The 26255-nt window shown below is 41.9% G+C and overlaps 1 protein-coding gene across 1 annotated transcript in view; it reads left to right on the forward strand.

Moving 5' to 3' along the window:
* Positions 1 to 332: 332 nt before the first annotated feature.
* sphkap (SPHK1 interactor, AKAP domain containing) overlaps positions 333 to 26255 on the forward strand; it is a 167995-nt gene continuing 142072 nt past the window's right edge. Inside the window, exons 1-2 of the mRNA XM_078564068.1 lie at positions 333 to 641; positions 22617 to 22731. Coding sequence (XP_078420194.1) covers positions 352 to 641; positions 22617 to 22731 — 405 coding nt within the window. The 5' untranslated portion in view covers positions 333 to 351. The remainder of the gene's footprint in view (positions 642 to 22616; positions 22732 to 26255) is intronic.

Consider the following 26255-nt stretch of genomic DNA (forward strand, 5'->3'; position numbering starts at 1 on the left):
AGGCGTACATTGCTCTGTTTCCTGTAATGGAGCTTTGAAAGTAATGCTGTCCCTTTAAAAGGGCTGCTGAGAAGACAGCCTTACCATTTGGAGGGGTCCTAATGGGGCGACTGCCCTCAAATTTTAATTATTTAAAAAATCTATTGTTTGCTGGTGATTTTTTTTTTAAACTTGTTTAGGTATGACATTCATTTCATGGTAGAAGAGTTAATCATAAGGAATGCAATGCCCTATTTAACATGTACAAGGACACGAGATGTACGTCAGCTGAGCACCGGTGCCCTGCAGTCTGCTGTAGAAGGTTATGGGGTTTCACTCCCATGCCTGAGTGCAACGTGTTCTCTGTGTGGGATGCTCAACCACTGTCACATGCAATCATTTTACTCGCTGTTGCTTAAAGAGAGTGTCACTGCTGCTGGCTGTGCAGAGATAAGTACAAGCTACTGTGGTTTAAAGCTTCAAAGAGGGAATTTTTCCAATGCCAATGTGATCCTGAAATCAATAGAGGTGGGAAGCATAATACCATTAAGGACTTACCTATGTTTTACTGTGCTTGTTTCTCTGGTGAGAGACTACAGCTGGAGTCAGCGCGTTTTCAGTAATTCAGTGATGGATCGCAGTAGCTTGCTTTCTGTACCAGGGTATGTAGCTGTTTTTTCTTGTAGAGCTTTCTTTTTAAATTCTTTTGTCATTTGGTATTCAATTGATGTAAAGAGCTTTGTTTCCTTTTATTCTGAACTAACCTAAATACATGGCTGTCTATTAATGCTTCGCTACCAACTCATGTTAAACAAGATCCTAAATCCTCATTAGTAACAGTGCCAGCGATACACATTTCATCTGACTTCTCCCTGCTATTATCAATCAAACCACGCAATTAAGCTGCATTTAATTGTCTGCGCAAACTACATAATATATCGAATAATTGTACACAAAGTGAGTCACCAGAGTGCAACTGTAATTCCAATGTGACATTCACATGTTACCATAATCAGTAAAAGTAAAGCCTGAGCAATTTATGTGTGTCATCTAAACCCCAATATGGAATTAGTGTTTTTAACCCACTCTTGTGTACTTAGCATTGTTTGTGTGACTCCTGAGATATATACTGAAGTTATTTTCTTTTTGGAAGGGTAGATGTGCTGCTGCTTTGTAATGACCACCACTGATTGAGAGCCATTGATGCAGATTGATGCTTCAGTGTGTTCCAAGTGGGCATACGCGCCGGAATTTTACAGCCCTGACACGGCGGGGACAAGGCCGTAAAATGCGAAGAGCCATTCTAAACTCCATTGACTTGGGCAGGACCGTAAAATCCTGCTTGCGTAAAATTTCGACCATGATTTTGAAAGATTAGTCATTTTTAGAATGTGCAACCAGGAGAAATCACAAGTGTCCACTGTTTTCTGAAATTCTCAGTGGTCTACTGGCTGGAATTGATTCCTTTCAGTTGCAAACTTTGCCAGGAGTGTTGAGACGGTGAACGTTGTATGAAAGCAGTTATGATATGGGGTACAATAGGGGCTGTAATTCCAGCAGGATGAAATTGGGATTGTTAATATATAAATGGTTGCAGATTCCCTTTGCTAGCTTCTTCACAGCATCAAAAACACATTTACAATTTTGTTAAAAATTTGTAAACAGGATGATCATCCTGCATTATAACATAGATTGATATCTTCCATATTTTCATTTTGGTGGGTATGTTGGGAAGAATTTTTCTGTTTTAACGTAGGAAATTTACTTAGTTTATCTTCTGTGGGAGACAATTAACTAAGTTGGAAAGAATTCATACTGTCCACATAGTTGGAAGGAATGGATTGGAAGGTTCAATTTCGTCTCTTTTTCTCATTTCTGTATATCTTTATAGCCTTGGAACAGCCACACTAATTGGAAAAAAATATGTAGTTGAGTGTGTATGAAATGTATGCAGACTAACTCGGAATATATTGCATCCAAAATAAAGTACTTAGTATTTGTTATGGTCTAGGAAAAATAATGGTGGTCATATAAAACATAGATTACTGTGTAGAGACTAATTATGTGTAGGGATTAACACAAGCTCAAAAATAATTTGTTACACAGTATGGCATAATTCAGTAAACTTATTCAAAAGGCTGTCCTGTGAATCCTGTGATATTATTCTGTTCAAACAACATTACCAATAGCTCTTTTGTGAACATTATTCACAGATGACATTCAATTCGCTCAGTGCAATAATGGTAAGAAATATTTAAGAGAAAGGTTTGATATTTTTGATGTTGACAGAGCATTGTAAAATCTACTGCAAGTCTCCTCTCCAAGGATGTCTTTTTACATTCTCTAAATATAAAAGAACCATTCCTAAACTAGCTAGCATCCAGAATATTGCGAGTTAAGCACCAGAGAGCATGTCTTATAGAAAGTAGCCATTATTGCAAAAGTTTCAATTTGGTACCAGAGCCTTGTTGATGTTCTTAAACCTTGCCCCCAGAATTTAACCTTTCCTTGTGTAAAATCAGACCAAATACATTTCCTGGGTAGAATAGGAGTGACAAGATGTTTCCATTAGTTTTCTATCCCAAAATCAAGAATGTGTAATTTTCTAACAAGTTTTGGCATCCTCCTCCAATCTACCTGCTGTGTCCCCAGCCAACTCAATGGAATAAATGTAAATGAGGACCAGTGCTGCTACACTGCCCATCCCCTCACCAAGTTTCATAGTTCTTATGCTCTCAATTCACTTTGGGCGGGGGGGTGGGAGGGTGGGGGTGGGGGGGATAAGTTAGATTGAAAAATATTAACTGTTGCCCAGATTACCTGAGACATGGAAAGAAAGAAATTGTTAACACTTGTGATTGATGTTTACTGCAGCTGGGGGGAATTTTTTATTAGAGTTAATTTTTAAGCATTCTGCCTACATGGCTTTAGAGGTCAGTCTGAGTGATTATGGGAGGGTGAGACCAAGAGATCTGAGCCCGTTACGATTAGGTGAGGAGTGAGTGAATGAGACCAAACTGAGAGGGGGTTCCCAGACAGGAACTCATCAAGCTATAATAGGAATGTCTTAAACCCAATCACTTGAACAATGGGACCCTGGCTGGGATTCCCAGACACGAATGAATTAAGTTTCAAGGAGAAATACTCTGTAATGGCCATGTTTGAATCACTGGGAGATGGTCATGTGACAGGTCCACCCTTGATGTGTTTAAGCTTCTGCTTTCTCTGCAGTAAGCGGGCAAATCCTCATTTGACTGTAACAGGGTTTTTGTGCAAAGGATATATTTGCCAATACAGTGAGTGTTTAACTGGTTCTTTTATGATCACAACACGTAAACAATCAGACAGTTTTTCTTGAGTTTAACACAGAAAGGGGTTAGCTTTATTGTACATAACCCAGCCTAAGTAAAAATAATAAATATGCTCCAACTTCCACATGTGCGCACATGCGCACACACAAATAGATACCAGAATGGGGAAGGATAGATTATCGAATTAGAGCCTAGGGAAATAAAGAGGTATATGGCCCATAAGTTCAGTGACTTGGCTGGCTTCAGGATGAATTTGTCAGTCCTGCTGTTTCCTTCATGAATGTGATTTAAAGATGTAGCTGACTGATTTGGCTGTCCTTTTGGGGATAGTGGTGTACAGTTGATTTCCTTCAAGGTGCCTCTGCAGCACGGATATGCCTGGGTGGTCATGGTCAGAAAACAGTGTTCAAAACCTTGCAAGGTGGGTTGGAGAGAGAGGGAAGAAGGAGGGACCCCACTTGAGTCTTCTCTCGTTAGTGTCTCAGCTGCTTGCCCTCTTACTGCAGAGAAAGCAGAAGCTTAAACACACCAAGGGTGGACCTGTCACATGACCATCTCCCAGTGATTCAAACATGGCCATTACAGTGTATTTCTCCTTGAAACTTAATTCATTCGTGTCTGGGAATCCCAGCCAGGGTCCCATTGTTCAAGTGATTGGGTTTAAGACATTCCTATTATAGCTTGATGAGTTCCTGTCTGGGAACCCCCTCTCAGTTTGGTCTCATTATCAAAGTGAATAGGTTTAATGGTTCATCTCCACCAGTTGAAAACCTCCATTGATTGCCTTGATGCCTTGTTAATGGGGCCAGGATATGTGGTTCGCTAATATTCACCTGTTCATTTTCCATGATGGGTCTTTACAGCCATGGTGCCTCCATTTCAATTGATTTTGAATGTGGAAGGTACATTGATGCAAGTTAGGTAGCCATCATTGGCTGCGTGCTCAAGTCACCTTTAGTTGTTTTTTAAAAAGTTCTGTCCCAGTTCCTAGCCAGTGGATTAAAATCATTATTTTACATAAAACACCTTTTCATGATGCTTCCACATCATACTTAATGAAATGTGATGACAGGAGCATTTCATTATAAGGTTGTAAAAAAATTCACAAACATTCATCCTCAAGCACTCACTTATCAATCTTACACTGCTATAGTTATGCTCTGTTTAATTTTTATCTGGGGTGATTCTGTGCTTGCTTAAACTCTGGATAAAGCATCAGCTATCATATTCTGTTTTTCCTGCAATGTGGGTAATCTTAGGTGATAAAGTAGCAAGAGAGGTCTCCATCGAAATAGCCTTGCATTCTGGGTTTTGAATTTCTCCACAAATGTCCAGGGGTTGCAATCTGTCTGAGCTAAGGTCCATCTATAACAATTTCGGACATATACTTCAAAGTGCTTGTGAGTGAGTAACAGTCACAGAATTTCTTTCTCCACAATGGAGTATCTCTTTTGGTGTCTGTTTAATTTTTTGGAGAAATCCCAACTGGTGTTTCAATGCCTGATCCATCGATTCCTACATGAAATAGTTTGTTAAAGTTCAGAGCTGCCAGCACCAGATCGTTGGTTAATATGGCTTTCAGCCCCTCGAAAGCTGTTTGGCTCCTCCCTGACCACACTACCTTCACGCTTTTCTATAACGAACCTGTCAGACGTACGGCTATAATTCTGAAGTTTAGGGCAGCCTTGCAGTAGACCTACACATTCCCAAAAATTGCATTATTTCCCATTTAGTCTTGGGGATGGGGAAATCCATCAATGGCTGTACCTACGCTGCCTGGTGCAACACCCACCCTTGACCCACAACATGCCCTAAGTAGGTTACCTGAGCTTTAGTGAATTCACTCTTTCCAAGAACTGCCACTGGATCAGCTGACTGTAACCTTCAGAAGAGGGTTTCCGCCTGGTCTAGGTGGCCCCTCCATGTGTCACTGTGTACTACCAGATTATCCAGGTACACTACACTATTGGGTAGGCCGGCCACTGCCTGGTTCATCAGCCTTCGGAAGGTGGCTGAGGCATTTCGTAATCTTTCATAACTTAGCATTGGAACCAGCCATCTGATGTGACAAAAGCCGAGATCTCTTTGGCTTTGGTGATGAAGGGAGTCTGCCAATACCCTTTTAACAAGTCTATTTTTGTTATGTAAGTGGTGTTTCCTACTCTATCAATATATTCTTCCAGGCAGGAAATCGGGTAGAAGTCAGCTCTGGTCACTGCAGTAACCTTCCTGATGTGAAGCCTTGTTGAGCTACCGGGCTTTGGCATGTGCACCACTGGAGAACTCCAGCTGCTCTGGCTGAGCTTGATCAGGTTATGCTCCTGCATGCGCTGAATTTCCTCCCAAACTGGGTCAGTTTCCTGGGCCCTAGGCAATAGGGACTTTGCTTTATGGGAGGGGTCTGTCCTACATCCACATTCTGCACCCTAGTTTTGTCCCTACAGATTTCTTTAAATGCTGTGAGCAGCCTTGTCAGGTCTCCTCTCTGTTCTGTGTTTAAATAGGAGAGCATGGTGTCTGATGTCACCGACATTTCGGTATTAGCTAACTGACAGGTAGGGGATTCGAATTAGAAACCATCTAGGCCTCACTCTCTCTTTGACCTGTCCACACTGTCCTTTTTGCCCTCCTCTTTCCTCCAAGCCTGACAGACCTGTGCTTGTTTGTCTCCCTTCATAGCTGTCAGACTGCTTTAATGTTGGCCCGACACAGCCTTTGCTTTCTCCTGCAGTCTGGGGTATCAATTAAATAATTCACCTCACCCATCCTCTTCGCTACTTTGTATGGGCTACAGAACCGGGCTTTCAGCGGTTCACCCCGTATTGGCGGTAGCACTAACGCATGGTCTCCTGGCTGAAATGTTCTGGCCTTGGCATATCTGCCTTTTCCTAGTTTTCTGGGAGGTCTTAAGATGCTGCTGATCCACAGTACACACTCTCATGAGCTGCTCACAGAACACGAACATGTAATCTAACATGGAAAATTCTTCCATTTGCTCTAAAAACCTCTCCTTGATTAGTTTGAGGAACTTTCACTTCGTGTCCATAAACTAATTCAAAGGGACTAAAACTGATGGACTGATTGGGTGAGTTCCTGCTGGCAAACGGAAGAAATTCCAGCCTTTTGTTCCAGTTTTGGGAGGTACTCATAGCAGTATGACCTGACCATTATCTTTAGGGTCTGGTGGTACCTTCCTAAGCCCCTTGTGACTGTGGGTGGTAGGCTGAGAATTTTAGCTGGATTATACCCAGATTACCCTTTTGAAAAACATTGGACATAAAATTCATGCCCTGATCTGACTGGATCTTGGCAGGCAGCTCATGTTGGGTAAAGAATTGGGTTATAGCCCCTCCACCAATACCTTGGCAGAGTTAGTTCTCAGGGGAATTGCCTCTGGAGATTGTGTAACCACACCAATAACAGTGAGAAGATACCGGTAACCCCTTTTTGTTTTTGGCAGGATTCCCACACAATCCACCAACATCCTGCTGAATGGTTCCCCAAAAGCTGATATAGGAATTGGGGGGCAGGTGTTATTGCAGTTTGGGGCTTCCCCACAACATGGCACGTGTAACAGGTTTTACAGAACTCCACCACATCCTTATTAAGGTGTGTCCAATAGAAATGCTTGTTTTTGTGGACTTGGGTTTTATGGATATCAACGTGTCCAACCATTGGAATTTTGTGGGCTACCCTCAATATTTGCTGACGGTACCTCAGTAACACCATAATCTGGTCGATCCCTCTTTGTCCTCAGGTCTGTGAGGCAGTCTCCACTTTCTCATCAGTGCCTTATTTTTGTAAACAGTAGCATTCTGGAACTCCCCCTGCTTCAGCTTCAGCCTGGGCAGTCTGTGCTAACCTTTTTAACATTAGGTCAGCTTGCTGAGCCCTCACCAAGGAAGATCTGCCTTCATCTCATCTAACTTTCTGAAGAAGGATTCACTTAACCAGATGGCAGGGTCATCTGCCTGTAGTGCCAATTCGGCCTCCCTTGACAGAGCCTGTTTGGCCATGGACCGGGTCACTGCACAGTTAGGGAAAATGCCAGAGACGTCTCCTGTAATTGTTCTGTCTCCCTGACCTTGTTCGGTCTCTCAAGCACCACTGGGGAAGCTACCACCTTCACCCCCACCAGATCATTACCAAGGAGTAGGTCGAACTCATCCACAGGTAAACTAGTGATAACACCAACAGCCCTGAAATAAACTTGCAATCCTGGTGCACCTGATTATAAAGGTATGGGCGTATACCACCCCCTATACTGTTCACTAATACTTTCGCATTCAATGTGCTCTCTGGTGGAAAGGCCATGCCCCTTCCCAGCAGAAGGAATTGGGTGACCCCTCTATCCCTAAGTATGACTATGGGCTAACTTGTCTCTCTTGAGGGCTATGGGGCCACTTCTCTTAACTCTAAGGGATTTTGTTGAGTTCCCCCGTTTACAGGGATTTACTGCTGTGGTTAGAGCCACAGTCTTGCATGCTGTGCTGTTCACTAGGGCCTCTTTGCCTACACTGGTCTGGTGTACCCTGACAAAACCTACAGATTTTCTCTGTAACTTCCAGCAGTCAACCCGAAGGTGTATTGTCTTGTAGCAATAGAAACACAAGGCTTTCAGGCATCACTCCTATTCTCACCAGCCTCCTTTTTAGCTTGAGGAGGGCCCCTGTGTTTCCAACTCTTCCTTCTCGTCTGTGACTGTTCATCCTCTGATCACCCTCCTACCTTCTATTCTTTTCAGGTTTTTGGGACAAGGGAAGGGTTTCCCTTGGGGAAAGGGCTTGCAGACGAGCTTGTAATCATCAGCCAGAGTTGCTGCCTTCCTGCTTCTTGAAACTTTTTGTTCCACCAACATGGGTTGTTATGGAAAGGGGAAGATAGTTTTGGATTGCGTCGAGGAGGATCACATCTGAGGCTTTCATAGGTGGACTTTATCTTAAGCACACATACCCACTGGTCGAAAGCAAGTTGCTTAACCCTTTCAAACTCCAGTGTAAGTTTGTTCAGACTGTTATTGGAGAATTCAGATTTTTTAGTAGCATGTTTCCAGTACAGCTCAGGAAAGCATTTTTTTGGTAATCTCATAGTTTGACAAACGTTCATCGGACAATAGGGAGTAAACCTCATGGGCTTTTCCTGTTAGTTTGCTTTGCAGTAGTAGGGTCCAGCCCTCCGCTGGCCACATAACTGCTTGGCAAGCTTTTCAAATGAGATGAAAAATGCTTCCACATCTCCCTCTTCAAACATTGGTATCAATTTCCCCTCCAAGTCACTCACCAGCCTGACTTGGAAATATATCACGGTTCCTTCACTGTCATTGGGTCAAAATCCTGGAACTCCCTTCCTAACAGCACTGTGGGTGTACCTACATCACATGGACTACAACGATTCACGAAGGCAGCTCACCACCACCTTTTCAATAGCAACTAAGGATGGACAATAAATGCTGACCCAGCGAGCGAAGCCCACATCCCGTGAATGAATTTTTTTTTAAAATTAGGGAACTTTAATAGCTCAGCACACGGTCCTGAGCTAGGTGCAGTTCCCTCACTAGTACTGCCTTCACTGGGTACAGTAGGCCTTTCTATACTCAGTTCAAGCTGCCTTAAGTCCCTTTCTTGTTTCTCTCTCTGGAAAGCTCATTCTTTCTCCCTTTCCTAGAATTCTCGGTCCTCCTTCCATTCCTATCTCTCCCTTTCCTCCTTTCCCTTCTCTGCTGTCTTTCCCTTTTTTCCTTCTTCTCTCTCTCCATTTCCTTTTCTCTTCCTTGGAATTCTAGCTGAAGTCTCCGCTGTTCCAGCTATATCCTTGCTGATGCTAGCCTGTCTGTTTCGGATTCTACTCCTGTCTCCGTATCTTCAAATTCAGTTTCAAGCTGGTTGACCACAAGCTCTCAGATTTTGGGTTTTCCAGCTTTTGAATGGATATGTATCTCTAAATTTAGCTATGCTCCTTAACTCTTCAATGGATGGGAGTTTTAAACTGTCCCAAGTTACCTCACTCAGTTCTAGGAAGATGCTGGCCTCAAATGTAGCAGTTTTTAGCACTCTATCACTGAAAACCACAAGAAAACCTGTACTGAAGTTTTAAAATTACTTCTAGGGATCAATTTGGTTTCCTGCTTCAAATTCCTTGATTGTCTCTCGGTTCGATCCCAGACAAGCCCCCAAGTTTCTGTTACGACCAGGTGAGGAGGGGTCGAATGGCTCCCCTCTTTTCCCATTCCTCTTTGACTGTAACAGGCTGTTTGTGAAAAGGATATACTTGCCAATACGCTGAGTGTTTAACTATTCATGTGCTGTCATCATAAAGAACTAATTGGACAGGTTTTCTTCAGTTTAACAAAGAAAGGGGTTTGCCTTATTGAACTTAATTCAGTCTAAGTAAAAATAATAAATTACGCACTGACTTACACACACACACACACAAACAGTCCAGAGAAATAGAAGGGGTATATGGTCCATAGTTTGGTGACTTGGTTGGTTTCAGGATGCGATGGTCTTGCTGCTTCCCTACTGGATGTGATTTGAAGACATAGCCAACTGATTTGGCTGTCCTTCTGGGAATAGTAGTGTAGGATTGATTTCCCTTGAGAAGCCTCTGTCTGCAGCAAAGGCAACTCTGGGTGGTGATAATCAGCAAACAGAGTTTGAAGTTTGCAAGGTGGGTTGGAGAGAGGGAGAAAAGAGGGACCCCACTCAGAACTTCTCTCATCGATGTCTCAGAAGCTTAGGTGCACAAAGAGTGGGCCTGTCACATGACCATCATCCAGTGATTCAAAAATGGTCATTACTAGTGTATTTCCCCTTGTAACTTAATCTGTTCATGTCTGGGAATCCTATTCTCAAACCAGAGTCCCATTGTTCAAGTGATTGTGTTTAAGACATTCCCAGTGTAGCTTGATGAGTTTATGTCTGGGAACCCCCTCTCAACTAGGATCCCATTGTCCAAGTGATTAGGTTTAAAGATTCATCTCCACCAGTTGAATAACCCAGGTGATTGCCTTAATGTATTGCTAATGGGGGCTGGATATGTTGTTCACTCACATCTTCCTGGTCATTGTCCTTGATGGGTCTTTGCAGACATGGTGTCTCCATCTTAATAGACTGGAATGTGGAAAGTACAGTGATGCAAATTAGGTAGCCATCGTTGGCTGCAAACTCAAATCACCTTTAGTCTCTGGCTTTTTTAAAAATTCAATTCGGGTTTCTGGTCAGTGGATCAAAAATCATTTCTTCACATAAAGCGCGTTTTTGTGACAACACATAGTGTGGGTTTCTCAGAGCTAGGTATTGCATTCCCTCTGTTATTGTCATGGAGAGGGAGAAGTAACAAAGGAGAGTTGCATGGCATTTCAGGAGGATACACCCCACCAGCGATCGCTCCCCTCCAAGGACCATATAGGCTACACCGGTATGATAAGAACCTTACAACGGAGATGTAGATTGAAAAGGTATGCTTTGCTAATAGGAAACTCTGCTGAAGGAGGACGTCTAGCTATGGTCATCTGACCATACTTCCCTGCCTATGGTTACATAAGTGATAACTGCCCTTAAAATGGCCCTGTACAGTAAACATTAAAGCAGCTGTGGGAGGTCTGTGTAATTTTAGCCTTGGTGCTACATATGCAAATCACATATGGACTCATTTTTCAGGAAAGCTGGGAATTCATCCAGTTTAACCTCATAGCCAGGGAAGGACAAAGTAGGGCTGTCAAAAGATCTGTAAGATTCCTAGTTTGCGCATTCCTTTAACTAAAGTGCATTGTGTAGCTCTTAATTTAGGAGATCAAACAGTGTAACCAAGGTTTCTAAGCATTACAAAAAATGAGAGTAGTTGGTTACATTCCTTGACAGCAGGCCTTTTGAATCTCTTAAATCACTGGAGAGCAAATTGGTAATGAGGGAGAGTTAGTACTCAGTCCCAGTGTCACCTGCCTCCACATGGCATAAAATACGTTTATTTCAGGGTGCCTAGTATGTGCAGACCCCTAGTCTGTGTCCCCTCAAAGAGAGTTTGGAGATCGGTTTGACTGAAATTGTATTCTCTTCTTTTCCTCCTTGCAATGCCCTTGTCCCTTTTTCAGTTGTCTGTGCCAGATGCTCCAATCGAAATTATTCCTGAGAATTGGGACAAGTGACACATGACCCATCAAATGCATCTATCTGACAGTGAACTCACTAACTCCAACACTTCCTTATTTACCTTCAGCTCCCTCAAACTGCTGCTGTGATCCTCAGCCAGACTTGTCTTTTGAAACTATTATTTCCAAGCAACCCCTGCACATTACTCCCAGGAAAGCACTGGAATAGTCATGTCTGGAAGTAGCAAAAATACGGATAAGTGCCTCGGGAGCTGAGGCAGCGACAGTGGTTATAGTAAAAGTAGGCAGTCTTATGAGTGGAGGGGATATGGGAGTCAAATAGGTCATTAAGATTGTTCACGATCTAGTTCAGCCTGAGACAATGGCCAAGGATAAGGATGGAATTGGTAACGAATAATGCAGTTTGTCTTGTGCTATTAAAAAGTTTTCTTTTTTTTTTGTTTCTATCCTTCTCTGAAGGCAGCAGTCAGCTTCTGCCAGGTTGTCCAAGTGACCATTATTCATTCTGGGGCTTTAACTGTAAGTATTAGTGGACTATGTCCAAATGTGGAGGAATCCTATAATCACCTGGCACCCAACCACATGCATTTTGAGTAAGCAATTAGCAACAGGAACTCAGCCCAACTTGCCTTTCCTTAAATCTATTTTACTTTTGTGTGGACCAGACGTGCCCCTTCCATTACCCAACTCAATCATATAACTCACCATGGACTGTGGATTGAACCTGGAACTTGCCTAGTTCATATGTTTCAGAGACAGAAACCTTACATCTGTGCTACTGGAGAGCTCAATCTTTTTTTGTAACTGAAACAGGGAAGTGAAATAATTACCGGCAATTATTATTTGAGATTACAGTCAAAGTCCCCTTTTCCTTTTAATTCAACAATGCATTATTGAGCAAAAATTAAGTGCTCTACTCAAGTGGATATAAATAAACTAAAAAGATCATTTACTCACATAAAAATTCCATAGCACATTGTCTCTATTTACATCCAGTGCTTGATAGATTACTTTTCCGTATTTTTAAAGGTTATTTATAAGTAATCTATTTGAGAGCATCACTAAATGCACTGGAAGTGAATCAACTGGAAAATTCAATTGCTACCAGCTGTATAATTTTTTGATCATTGTCTTTTATTATGCAACTCTAAATAAACCTACACAAAGCGATTACAGAAAGAGATCCCTTACTTCTGTCAATAATGAAATATAGCATGTACTGAAGCATTAAAGTAACTGCTTAGTTTCCCAAGGACACCATTATATCTCCTAAGTTATGGTACATTAGTATGTGACCGACTCTGCTATGAAGAGGAAGATGTACTGATCTGATGCTGAACACTTAAAGTCAAGTGTCAGCATTTGATACTGAGTCAATGAACACATATTCTTCCAAAAACCTATGTATCTCAGGCATTTTTATGAACCAAAGGGTGATAGCCTGCACGACTGGAGGTTGCTGACCTGCTGGATTCACCCAATATGCATATTTGAGGTAAACTCAAGGTGAAGTAAGATATTGCGGAGCTGGGAATTGACTTCATTTTTGGCTTCAATCTGATTTAAATCTTCTTTCAAAGTCCCCCCCGGAGGCTCTTCACCAGTAGGCTGCACACTTGTTTGTGCAAAACATTGAGTAAATACGTTGAAAGCCCCCAAAACAGAAAAGATGGGCAGTTAGTGGGAAGCAGCAGAAAATCACATGACACAGAGGCTGCTCATCGGCACACGATGTCTGGCAGGATATAGTTCCAGGGTCATCTCATGGTGGGCTTAACACTTAGGAAGAGGAGAAGTGCAGGGCAGTGAAGCCTAAGATTTCTTTGTGGAGTCGGAGGAGTACTTGTACTCAAAGTAATATCGTTTATAGCATGTCTCAAATGTCTCAAAATACTTTATGCACTTTGAATTACTTGAAGTGCAATATCTGTTATATATACACAAATACAGAAGCCTATTTATATACACCCAGGGCCCAAAAACAGCAATATGATGCATAGTCTATTTTTAAGGCATTGATTGATGAAAGAATTTTGGTCAGGAAGATTTCTCTCCTCTTCTTCAAATAGTGCCACGAGATCTTTAATGTTTGCCTAAACCAATGACAGATTCAATTGTCATTGAAAACAAATCACTATCCAAACATGCAGCACTCCCTCAGTAATACACTTGAGCCTAAATTTTATTTACTCAAGTCCAGATGAGGGCTTGAACCTACAACCTTTTGGCACAGAGGCAAAATACGACAAATTAAGCTATGCTGATCTTTGGCACAGAGAAAGCACAAAGCAGGAGCTGAGCTCCTTCCCAGAGGAAAGTAAGATAAATCAGCAGATGTGCCCATCTGTTTTGTCTAAAGCAGCTGTAGGAGTTGATTGCTATTTTAGCCATAAAAGGAGAAAAGAGGTGGAGTGGAAATAAGTAATAATTATTGAAGTTGGGAAGGGATATGTACCTTTTTAGCTAAAGCAAGAGTTGCCCGGAATGGTGACAATTGCGTGTTAGCTGATTCCTCAAGGTCCTGTTTGATGTCGACAGTATCACTTCTCCCAACATCCTTGTATACTGATTGAATAAAACCTTCAAGCAAAAATTCAATCACTTCTCCTCTGTTTTCGCATAACTTAGTAGATGAGTGTACAATTAAACAAAGCAGCTGTGTATCTTTGATTCTTTGTTTGTCATTCAGCTTGTTTTGCCTCTTGCTGGAATAAACATCTTTAGTTTGTTCGTAGGCCATAGTTCCTGCATTTGCCGAAATTTATATGCAGTGAAACTTGCATAGGTGTTTGTGTGTTTTATCTATATTTGTATTTGTCTCATTTTGCCTTTTCCTGTGCCTCTGTATTCAATTTTTTTTAACCATGTGCCAATGTATCTGCTTTCTTGGTTCTATACCTCCAGAATTCTTTCTGTTTCTGTGTACATGTGTGTGTATATCAGCAAATAATACAAAAGACAATACAAATATGATGAATCATGATGCAATTTTCAATTTAGAATTTTCCTTCCAGCAGGGACAAAAGCACTATTTAATTTGCTCATGGAAAACAGTGTGTCCTTTCGGACAAGAACAGGAATAATAGTAGATCCGAATAATATGAAATATTTATATATAAAGATCAAAAGCAAAAACCCTTTGAGAAGCTATTTGGTGAATGCAACCAGGGCTGACGTACAATCCAATGGATTAAAGGCGTTGTGGTAAATGAGACTGAAATGGACATTAAGACAACTGGTATTTGCAGATGAGCCTGCGGGAGCATGGATGATTCAGTTAGATGATAAATAGCTGGAAGAAATGTGTACAATTTACATGAGTAATGTTTGACAAATATGGCCAGGAATAGTATGTGTGCTGTCATTTGGTCAGATTTGGTGAATGCGGCTAGAAGATTTGGATGGAGTTTGATTTTTCAATTGCTGTGGGGGTGAGGTCAGGTGTGGCCACGCTTTGTAAATAGCACTCCCGGATGGCGTGTCAGTGTCGTGATGCCTCTGGGATGCACTGCTATTTTCAAAGCAAGCATGGACAGAGAGGACAGGGAGCTAGTAATCCACTCGCCTCCGTATTAATTGCCAGCTAAGTTCCTTGAGGAACTTGTTAATAGGCTGGAGAGGACAAATCGCATATTGGCAAACTGAAACAGTCTAGTGCACAGCTGTTGGGAGCAATGCAGAGAGGCATTAGGTCATGTTTCTACTGAAAATATTTAGGAGAAAATGGTTATTTTCTCAGCAGGTCTGGTACCTTATCGCTGACCATCTGGCCACTTGTCTGTGCCGTGAAGTTACTGGACCTCTGATCTTCTGCCTCCTCTATTCTGCAAGGCAGCAGCAAGTGTCTGGGATGAAAAGGCCCCCTTTAAATAAATATCATTGGAGGAAACCTGAGTGGAAGAAGTGTGACTTGTTTAGATGGTTGGCATTTGTTGAGTGTGTTTGGAAAGCAGATAAATGCTTCACATAAATGGTTTATATTGACTGTAGCTGGAAGTGGAATAGATGTTTTAGACAAGTGTGTCTCAGTGATTCCAGGAGGGGAGGGTAGAAGTTTTAGACAAGTGGGTCTTTGGTCAAACTGTTGCTCTGACTGATGAAGATTTGGGTATATTTTATGTAAGAAATCCCTTAATTTTGTAAATTGAAACCACGGGCGGGATTTTCCGGCTACTCTCGCCGGCGGGATCTTCCAGTCCCACCAATGTCAACGGAGATTTGAATGACTCACCACATCCCGGTCTATAATACTTGCGTAATTCTTACAATTTAAAAAAAACGAGTTTTTTATTCTTTAGTAGTTCCGCCTAACTGTTAATTTAAAGGCTGCAATTTTGGTTTCCACAATTCGATTCTCTGAATGTGTGGAGGAATTGGATTATGGCACGGCTTTTGCGGCAGCAATGGCAATGAAGCTGTCAATGCTCATCGTCGTTAATCCTCTGAAACTAATAGCAACTCCTGGAGTCAGCACATGAGGACAGTGGAGATGGTAGATGTGCTGCAGTTAAGCTTGGAAATCTGGAAGGTACTGTCAGTGTTCTCCTGAGGCTCTGCTATTGAGGTTCCCCTAGTCTGCATTAATTAAAAATCATTGAACTGAGAAGAACTTCCACTTCTATACTATTAGCCTCACTGTAAAAACTCTTAAACATTATACCTTGTTGAATGAGGTGAGGTGTGATTGAGTTTTTAATGGTGCACTAAGTTCATATTTACTACTAAACAGCCTCACTGGCCCTGAAAGAGTAATTTAATATTTGTTAAATGCTAATTTTCTCCACTATGACAAGTTCCACATTTATTAAAATATTTTAAGTTTATGATAATTTAGCTTCTACCTTAATCCAATGTGTATGCCTCAACCATTTATTTTGCTATTTGTCAAATTTAAAATGAAAAGGTAAAGGCTTCAGTGGCTTTTACTTCCTGCTTTGCTGTCTGTGAGAGTAATTCAATGTGATTGGCTACTTATACTGCTTGATGGCATCACTACTGCTGGAGATCCTCTTGGTCCCAGATTCACACTGACATTGGAAAAGGGAAAGTCCACACCACAAAAATTGCTAAATTTTTTAAGAGCCGTGCTCTTCAAAGTCAGCAGTGAGCGATGCTCCTTTGCTGCTGACCTGAAATCCAAACAACTAAACTATTAAAGTCTTGAAATTGGATGGAGTGATATTAGCTTAGGGGTGGTTAATATTTAATATTTCTATATGAAAGTCATCTTCTACTCCCATTTATTTTAAATATTTTACACTAATTTTGCATATTTAATTTCAAGACCAAATTTTCAAGCAGTCTTTCTCATTTACTTGAAGACCCAGCTTTATGAACTCATTCTGTAGATCAATTTCCTAACTGTATTAAATCCACATGAAATTGATGCATACACTGTTATATGCAACCAATTAGGCCAAAGAGAATTTCCACTCTTATCCCCTGTCCCCACAATGCCATTAGATACAAAGGCCATAGATATGTTTATGGCATGAAATTCTGATATTCCAAAAGCTTTTTCATTGTGTGCAGTTTCATTGTGCCATCTGGTTTCCTTACTGGTCACTCTCTAGATATTATTGAACACATGGTGAACTTTGTAATTAACCTCATTCTTGCAGGATCGTTCCTAATGATGGGTACATCCCATGGACCTATCACTGAAGCAGTCCATCAATACATCACAACCATGAAGAAATATTACGCCCAGACAGACTTGCAAATACAATGGTTGCAACATGTTTAATGAGCATGGCAAGTTTTTGGTGAATTCTGCTGAATTGAAATAAAATTTAGCAATAGCGTCCTCTAATCATTTGTACCAGCAGAAGGAATGCTGGAAGATACTCTAAATTCAAGTTTTTATCGGTTCAAATATCGTCCAGGCATATATCATAATAGTTAACTTGTTTTCACTTGCATTGTGATAAAAGCAAAATACTGCGGATGCTGGAAATCTGAAACAGGAACAGAAAATGCTGGAAAAATTAAGCAGGTCTGACAGCATCTGTGGAGAGAGAAACAAGAGTTGATGTTTTGAGTCCCAATGACTCTTCTTCAGAGCTGCAGAGAAGCAGTCATTGTAGATTGTTTTCCTGACATTTCACTAACCTTCTGCTACATCTACTGAAAGAAGTGCCCTTTCTGCAAAGCCCATGGAATTGTTTCTGTGACTTCTTCTCACACTAAGAATATTGCAGTGGAATCTCTTTAAACACATTACTAGTTCAGCAAGAAATGGATGCTTGCAACAAGAATTATCCTTTGATGGCAAATGCTATAAATAGCAGTTTATAAAACAGCTAGTTAGCATATATGTGCTCAAATCCAATTAATCACTTGTTCACTGATTCAAACTAGGCAAAGACAGAGCACTTACCAAAAATCTGCAATTTCACACAAAAGTGGTTATACATCTAAAATGTACTGCTGCATGTAAGTGACATTTGGCAATGATTTGATGGAACATAGTGTTCTGATAATCACGATCTGGATAATTTAGAAGTAAGGAATTAGAGCAGACACAGTAAAGATAAATAGGAATTGGTTTAGGCTACTGGGATATAGCAATGTCCCATTTCCACTTTGGGTTAGGTAACCTGGGATCTGGATACATTCCTGTTCAGCTTCTGTCAATCTAAAACTGTTTGCGCACAAATTACAAACTTTTTTTGCCTCTCACTTCAGTATGCATGAATGAGTAAGCACCTCCACACTGATTTCATCTGTTAAGACTTCTTTACATCACAAGTACTACTTTTTCAAGCGACAAGCAAATCAAACCAATGCTTAGATGGAAACAGCTCTTTGCAGAACTCAGTAGATGTTAGAGGCCCGAACAATCCCCATCCACCACCACTCTCCTCTGTCTGGCTGAACTTGTTCTCACACTGAACAATTTCTCCTTAAACTCCTCTCGGTTCCTCCAAATAAAAGGTGTGGCTATGGGTACCCGCATGGGCCCCAGCTATGCCTGTCTCTTTATGGGGTATGTGGAACTTTCCTTGTTCCAGTCCTACTCCAGCCCCCTCCCACAACTCTTTCTCCGGTACATCGATGATTACTTCGGTGCTGCTTCATGTTCTCGTCTGGACCTGGAAAAATTTATTAATTTTGCTTCCAATTTCCACCCCTCCATCATTTACACATGGTCCATCTCTGACACTTCCCTTCCCTTCCTTGACCTCTCTGTCTCAATTTCTGGTGATAAGACTGTCCACCAATATCCATTACAAGCCTACCGACTCCCACAGCTACCTCGACTACAGCTCCTCACACCCCGCTTCCTGTAAGGACTCCATCCTATTCTCTCAGTTCCTTCACCTCCGTCGCATCTATTCTGATGATGCGACTTTCAAAAACAGTTCCTCTGACATGTCCTCCGTCTTCCTTAACCGAGGTTTTCCACCCACGGTGGTTGACAGGGCCCTTAACCGTGTCCGGCCCATCTCCCGCGCATCCGCCCTCATACCTTCTTCTCCCTCCCAGAAACATGATAGGGTCCCCCTTGCCCTCACTTATCACCCCACCAGCCTCCGCATACAAAGGATCATCCTCCGCCATTTCCGCCAACTCCAGCATGATGCCACCAACAAACACATCTTCCCTTCACCCACCCCGGTGGCATTCTGCAGGGATCGTTCCCTCCGGGACACCCTGGTCCACTCCTCCATCACCCCCTACACCTCAACCCCCTCCCACGGCACCTTCCCATGCAACCGCAGAAGGTGCAACACCTGCCCCTTTACTTCCCCTCTCCTCACCATCCAAGGGCCCAAACACTCTTTTCAAGTGAAGCAGCATTTCACTTGCACTTCCCTCAATTTAGCCTACTGCATTTGTTGCTCCCAATGCGGTTTCCTCTACATTGGAGAGACCAAACACAAACTGGGTGACCGCTTTGCAGAACACCTTCGGTCTGTCCGCAAGCATTACCCAGACCTCCCTGTCGCTTGCCACTTCAACACCTCACCTTGCCCTCATGCCCACATGTCCGTCCTTGGCTTGCTGCATTGTTCCAGTGAAGCTCAACGCAAACTGGGGGAACAGCACCTCATCTTCCGACTAGGCACTTTACAGCCTTCCGGACTGAATATTGAGTTTAACCATTTTAGATCATGAACTCTCTCCTCCATCCCCATCCCCTTTCCGATTTCCCACCCCCCCTTTTTTTCCAATAATTTATATAGATTTTTCTTTTCCCATCTACTTCCATTATTATTAAATATATTTCCATCCATTGTTTTATCTCTACCTTTTAGCCTTTTTTTGATTCCTTCACCCCACCCCACCCCCACTAGGGCTATCTGTACCCTGCTTGTCCTGCATCCTACCCTTAATTAGCACATTCCTCAGATAATATCACCACCTTCAACACCTCTTTGTCCTTTTGTCTATGACATCTTTTGGTTATCTCCACCTATCACTGGCCCTCTATCCAGCTCTACCTGTACCACTCCCCCTTAAACTAGCTTATATTTCACCTCTCTTCTATTTTTACTTAGTTCTGTTGAAGGGTCATTCGGACTCGAAACGTTAATTGTGTTCCTCTCCACAGATGCTGCCAGACCTGCTGAGTTTTTCCAGGTATTTTTGTTTTTGTGTCAGTAGATGTTAGGTTGGCTGGAATTCATATCAATTCACCACTGGTCATTTTGGTAATCTCTTCATTGGTGATTGGAAACTAAACTGCAAGAAAAAGTCATTGGTAGTTTGCTAACTGAACACTATCTACAAGTTGGAAGAATGAGTGGGAAGTGATCTGGTACATTTTAATTATATAAACTACAAATGAATAGGAAGTGGTGTGGTTCACTTTAATTCTGTACGACAACTTTGTAATTCTTTACTGCAGATGATAAATTAAGTTAAAGCACTCACTATTAAAAGATTTAAAGAATCCCTATCATGCGCCTGTGGAACTCCTCATCAGACCCTGAAGCACATCATGAAACACTGCCCTCACAGGAAATTAGCAAACAGCTGCAAGGTACTTACACTGTTATACCAGATACTTAGTCTCCTTATCTGACTTAGATATTGATATATGATTTGTTTTTTTGTTACCAGTATTCAGAAGAAGTAGGAAAGGATTGTTCACCCATTGCAACTCGATTCAGTGGGAATGATTTTACGCAATTATGGTCAATTGAAGATTTTTTTTAAAAGTAGCAGTCAATATGTGATTTGGCCAATTGGAATTCTATGGCCTGTTAATAAATCATATAGAGGGGTATGTCTATTCAAATGCTGTACAATAGGACTAGATATGAGAAGGTGGGTACACTGGAATTTGACAATGGATGAGAAAGGAAATTGTCTACCAAATACGTGTGAATATTAATGGGTTTAGTCTTTTCTAATGAATATGATAAGGGAGGAGTTTAATGTTATGGGATTATATGTATGGGTCAGGTATGTGGTTATCTGAAATAAGCAGATTTTTAACAAGTGCAGATGACTATTACGTTTACTGAAAACAGCCATGAGAGGTGAAGAGACAGAAACAGTGCATACAAAGAGTTGAATAACATTGAATGTAATTATTAAAGAGAGAAACAGTGTTCACACAGAGTGAGAGTGAGAAAGGATGGAGAGAAGAATAGAAAGGCTATGAGTAATGGTAACCAAAAGATCAGGCACCAAGTAAAGATCCATGCAGCAGATGAATGTGGAAGGCAGTGAGCAAGGATGGAGGCAGTCATAAGGGAGGCAAAGGATGAAGCCATTTATTTTTCTCTCCATTTTCTTTTAACTTCTCCTGCTGATCCCACAAAATATGGTGAGTCTAGTGATGGAGATAATTTCATGTGTTACATTAAGAACACATCAATTGAGGCTATGTCCCATAGGCACATAATTTTTGAAAGCTAGTTCTTTTATTATGTTTAAAAAAACTTATTTCCCCTTCCTCCTTTGCTTAAGTAAAATGTGTTCCCTTTATGACACGATATAATAGTGTACTGATTGGTGCTGTCACAGTGAGCTTATTTCTATTGAACCAATTTTTTGAATTTTCAGATATAATGAACTTCTGTCCTAGTCAATAAAACATAACTAGGTGTTGATCGTACTGCTCCCATTCTGCTCTGTATACCTAGTTTGTTAGTCAACTGGGTGCGCACAAATGGAGAAACATGTGCCATAACAAAATGTCTTTTCATCGCAGATGTTAAGTTGTAGTGTTGGAGGTTTCCGCTGATGCCTTTTCAATCCTAAACAATGCACTAAAAAGATATACTGAGATTACTCCTTTAATCAAAGCAAAAACTTGTATTCACATGGTTCTTTACCATGCCTCCATTCGGGTCTTCCTTTCATGGGTGTAGCTTGGGAACCTATCACTGCCGAAAAGGTAGCTTCTTATGTGGCCAGGAGGAACTGGAGTGGTCCTGCTCGCTCCGTAGCAATCCTACTGACTGTGTTCGTCTTCCTCCTGCTGTCCTCCCCACTACCTGAGACTTACCTGACAGCTTTGGCCAGCATGGCAAGCAGCTTTTAATACATTTCTGAAATAGCAAAGCTGACTCCAGAAGCACAACAGGTTGTCTAAATTAAGTGAGGCCTGAGGCCTAATATTGGGTCAGCCTCAGGTCTTCTGGTTGGGCTGCAGCTAAGAGGTGCAGAGTAAAGAACTAACATCAGGAGCACCTGATAGTGATGTTAGTACTGATGCAATGTCACAAGACTAAGAGACTGCGATCTGGTGGGAAGCAGAGGTACAACCTCGAGTATTGAAATGTATATAGATCTGTAAATGAACAAGAATGGTTTTTACGAATAACAGTCTGTGGTAGCATCCTTAGGGTAACCATTAAACCCTAAAGAAACTCCATGTAGACCCCGAATTTGAGACAAAACAAGAGACTGTGCATAGTTACATCAATATCAGGTACTCCTGATATTAGCCCTTTACTCTGTACCTCTTAGCTTGCAGCCCAACCAGGGGTCTGAGGCTGGCCCAATATTGGGCCTCAGGCCTCATTTAACAATTTAGACATTGGTATCCTTTCAATTGTCCTGATGAGTACAAGCCAAAAAGCTTTGACAAAATGTCTTTTTTCAGCAATACTTATGTACTAATGGATAAGAATTACAGGCAGTGTTAATGATTTCTAACAACCACACAGAAGGCAAAGCTGATGCTTCCAATAGAACCTGCAAGAAAAATGTACCAGTTTGGTGTCAGTTCTTTGTCAATTTTCTATCTTCTATTGCAGTGACTTTGAAGCCTCACAAATGCGTCAACTCTCAGAGCACTTTGAAACAATTCCAGGCAGTGAAGCAGAACATTCCACGTGCACTACAGGGAGCTCCATCACAGCATGTAAAAAGGTAAATAATCTTACCACTTCAACGCAAAATTCACTCCATATGTGACTTGCAATTGCTTGTAGATACCACACAGCAGGCAATTGCACAGCTCCAGAAACTAAGTGGGATCTGACAGCTAGCAAGCAAATGCTGTTAAAAGAGTTTTCTGCTGAGGGTCTAAAAATTATTTCTGGAGAAATAATAGTTTCACAGTATGAGCATAATCACCCACCAAAGACAAAATATGAGTTATCAACATCCAGACAGAGGCCACTCTTCAAGTTGAATAAAACAGATTTTAAAAGCAGCACCTTTGGAGCAATTTGATAGTTTGTCATTTGGACTCTTCAATTAGAGCATGGTAAACAACTCCCTTCCAGTTTTCTTTTACCCCACAAATAAACCATAGGATCCCCTCTATTAGATTCTAGCCTTTAATTTTCTCCAAGATATCCATTATTATTCAATCTATCATTTGACCAAACCCTTCGATCAGATTCCAGCCTGTAACTTCATCCTAGGTATTGGCTATCTACGACAAATTAAAGTGGTCAGCAGGCTCAATGTAACTGTAGGTAGCAATAAGATTGTCACATTCAGTGATGTAAAGGTATCTGACAGAGGAAAATGCCAATAAAACTTTATTATGATCAGTTATAAGAAATGAAGAACACATTAAAAATATATAAATAGCAAAATAGAATCAAAATGTTCTTGTTAGAAAGCAGCAGAATTCTATCGGAGGTCACCCAGGGTCAGGGCAGCTACGGTGATGTTTCCTTTGCCAATCTTTTTCTTGCATCAAATGTCTGAATCAAAGCTGTAAGATATGGAGCTGTGTCAATTCTACAAGAACCAGAATCTGATCATGTCGGTAACTTTTTTTTCGTTTATGAGATATGAGTATTGCTTGCAAGAACAGCATTTGTTGCCCATCACCAATTTCCTTTGGAAAGATGGTGGTGAACCACCTTCTTGAATCACTACAGTCTTTTTAGTACAGGTACACTCACAGTGCTAGGATGTTCCAGATTTTTGACATAGTAACAGTGAAGGAACAGCGAAATATTCCCAAGTCGATGGTGTGTGACTTGTCGGCAAACTTGCAGGTAATGGTGTTCCCATCCTTTTGTTGCCTTTGCTCTTGGTGGTGGAAGTCCTGTTGAAGAAGCTTTGTCGAGTTGCTGCTGTTTATTTTGTAGATGGTACACATGCAAGCATGGTACACCAGTGGTGGAGGAAGTGAATGTCTAAGGTAATAACTGTGATATAGTTCAGATAGGAATTTAATAGGGTGAATATTATTCCTGGTATTTTCTTTATTACACCATATAAACATAATCACATGTCAATGACATAAAAGGTACCAATATTCACCATCTAGGCATTGCGATGCCTGAATCAAGAGGCTTAAGAATCAATAGAAATTCATCCTGGGGCCTCATCAACAGATGTGAAACAAGTTCCCAGCACTTTAACTGCATTGAGCCTCTACAAGCAACATGTTTGAGGGAAGACATCAATGATAGGATACCTGTTTCACAGGCAGCAACCCTCAGGTAAGTTTGGGGTGAGTGGGATTGGAGCAGGTTCTCATGAGTTGGGAGCCAAGGGGACACGCTAACAATTCCTGTAGAGGAGTGCTTTGCCTTTCAACTTCTCTATAGAGCTTCAAGAAAGGGTAGGGGTGGGTGGGGGCGGTGGGGTAATGGAGCAATGTGGTGAAGGTGAGTAGAGATGGGGGCAACCTGGGGAAGGAGTGATTGGTCGGCCAGGGCAGGGTTGTTGACTGGAGGGGTGAGGTAGTGGCTAGGGGGTTGACAGGCAAGTGAGGGGTGGGAGGGGGGAAACAAACAGAGAGGTGAAGGGTGATCTGGAGAGGTGGTTGGCTGATTGGGGTAGGATGGAGAATCAGCCAGAGTGGATTAAATCGGGAGGTTGGATGGAGGGGGCTGATCATCCTGGAGGCGAGGTCAGGTTCTGAGCGGGGAAGGTCGGAGACCATTTTATTAAACTACCATGTGCAGGCTCTTGGTAAATTACAATTTCTTCAAGTTATGCTGCCACCTGCTTCTATGCGGTGCAGCTTGGTGGCTTCAGTGGAGATAGAGGCAGGCCCGTCACTCCCCTGCACTGACTGCTCAGATGCTTTTGGCCTATGACCTCTAGCACCAAAGACTGCTCCACCTGGACCTATGCCAGGGGCAGACTGGCCATTGGGAGAAGAGACAATATGACAGGTTCTAGCTGAGGAAAGGAAAGAGTGAAATGTGAGAGATGAAGATTGCTTTGAGTTGAGATCACACTTCCATGTCCCCACTTAACATCATTCATATTGATCAGCAGCATCTCAACCCGAACATTCAGCTGGAAGCAGCTGGTTGAAAATCAGTGACGAGTTATAGTCACAGATAAACTATCTGCATCCTACTTAATGTGGCTGTCACATTGGCATTCAAAGTCTGCACATACCTTCCTTGAAACTTTGTGGACGAGTCTCTCTTTCTCTCTCCCTCTCTCTCTCTTACTCTCTCCCTCTCTCTCTCTTACTCTCTCCCTCTCTCTCTCTTACTCTCTCCCTCTCTCTCCTGCCTCCTCTCCTTCAGATTAATATACCAACCAATAGCTAAACACATTCAAAACCCACTCACTTACACAAAGTTAAAATGGGGCTCAATATGTGCTCTTCACACGATTATGTGAAAATTCTGATGACGCCAACTTCTTATACAATTTGATCCTTTCATATATATTTTTTGCAATCACCCATAATGTTACACTTTATGTAGCTTTTATTAGAAACATTTTCAACTTGTCCTTTCTGAGAAGCGGAATACATTAGTGTTGACCTTTATGATTAAAGGCATAGGGCTTGTTCCCAGACACTTAGTGGGCAGAGCTAGGCTCGGCAGTGTCCGCCGTTTGGGAGATACAGATACCGGACAGGAACTGAAATGGTGTCAGATGCATGTGTGCTCATACTTGTGCTGTGAATTGCACATGATACCACCTTGGTAAAGGCATAAGCGTGTGAAGCTAACATCCACTGGAAGCATCCAGGGCAGGCTGATCATGAAGTCAATCAGCATACAATGCTGATGTAAGCCAGTGGCGGCATTTTACAGCTCAGTGCTCCCACCGAAACCCTTATCTCTCACAGCTGAACCGTGATAAGCAACAGGAAGTATCTCCCACCAGCTCTATTTATTGTCATCACGAACTACTTAACAGATCAGTTGCTGGCTGATTCCTTGCGGCTGTTGCTCTGATTCTATAAGTGTTTTGTGCTTTTAATAGCTCCTTCAAGTTGCAAAAGCCTATAGTGAATGGCGTGGCAGCTACCGAAGAACATTTTGCTGACTTCAAGGCTTCTGCATAAACGAGTTGCTTCCCACAATGGGCGCACTACTAGCCATTCCCCTCAGAATGCAATTTGACTGGGTGAACAAGCAGAGGTTACGCAGAGAGAGTTAAGGTGCTGAGTGAGGGAGGAGGAGGAAGAGAAGGGTTCTTAGCTGGAGGCCATATCTGCTTGGGAACGTTAG

Source organism: Cetorhinus maximus, chromosome 19 (genome assembly GCF_964194155.1).
Source record: "Cetorhinus maximus chromosome 19, sCetMax3.hap1.1, whole genome shotgun sequence".
Lineage (NCBI taxonomy): Eukaryota > Metazoa > Chordata > Chondrichthyes > Lamniformes > Cetorhinidae > Cetorhinus > Cetorhinus maximus.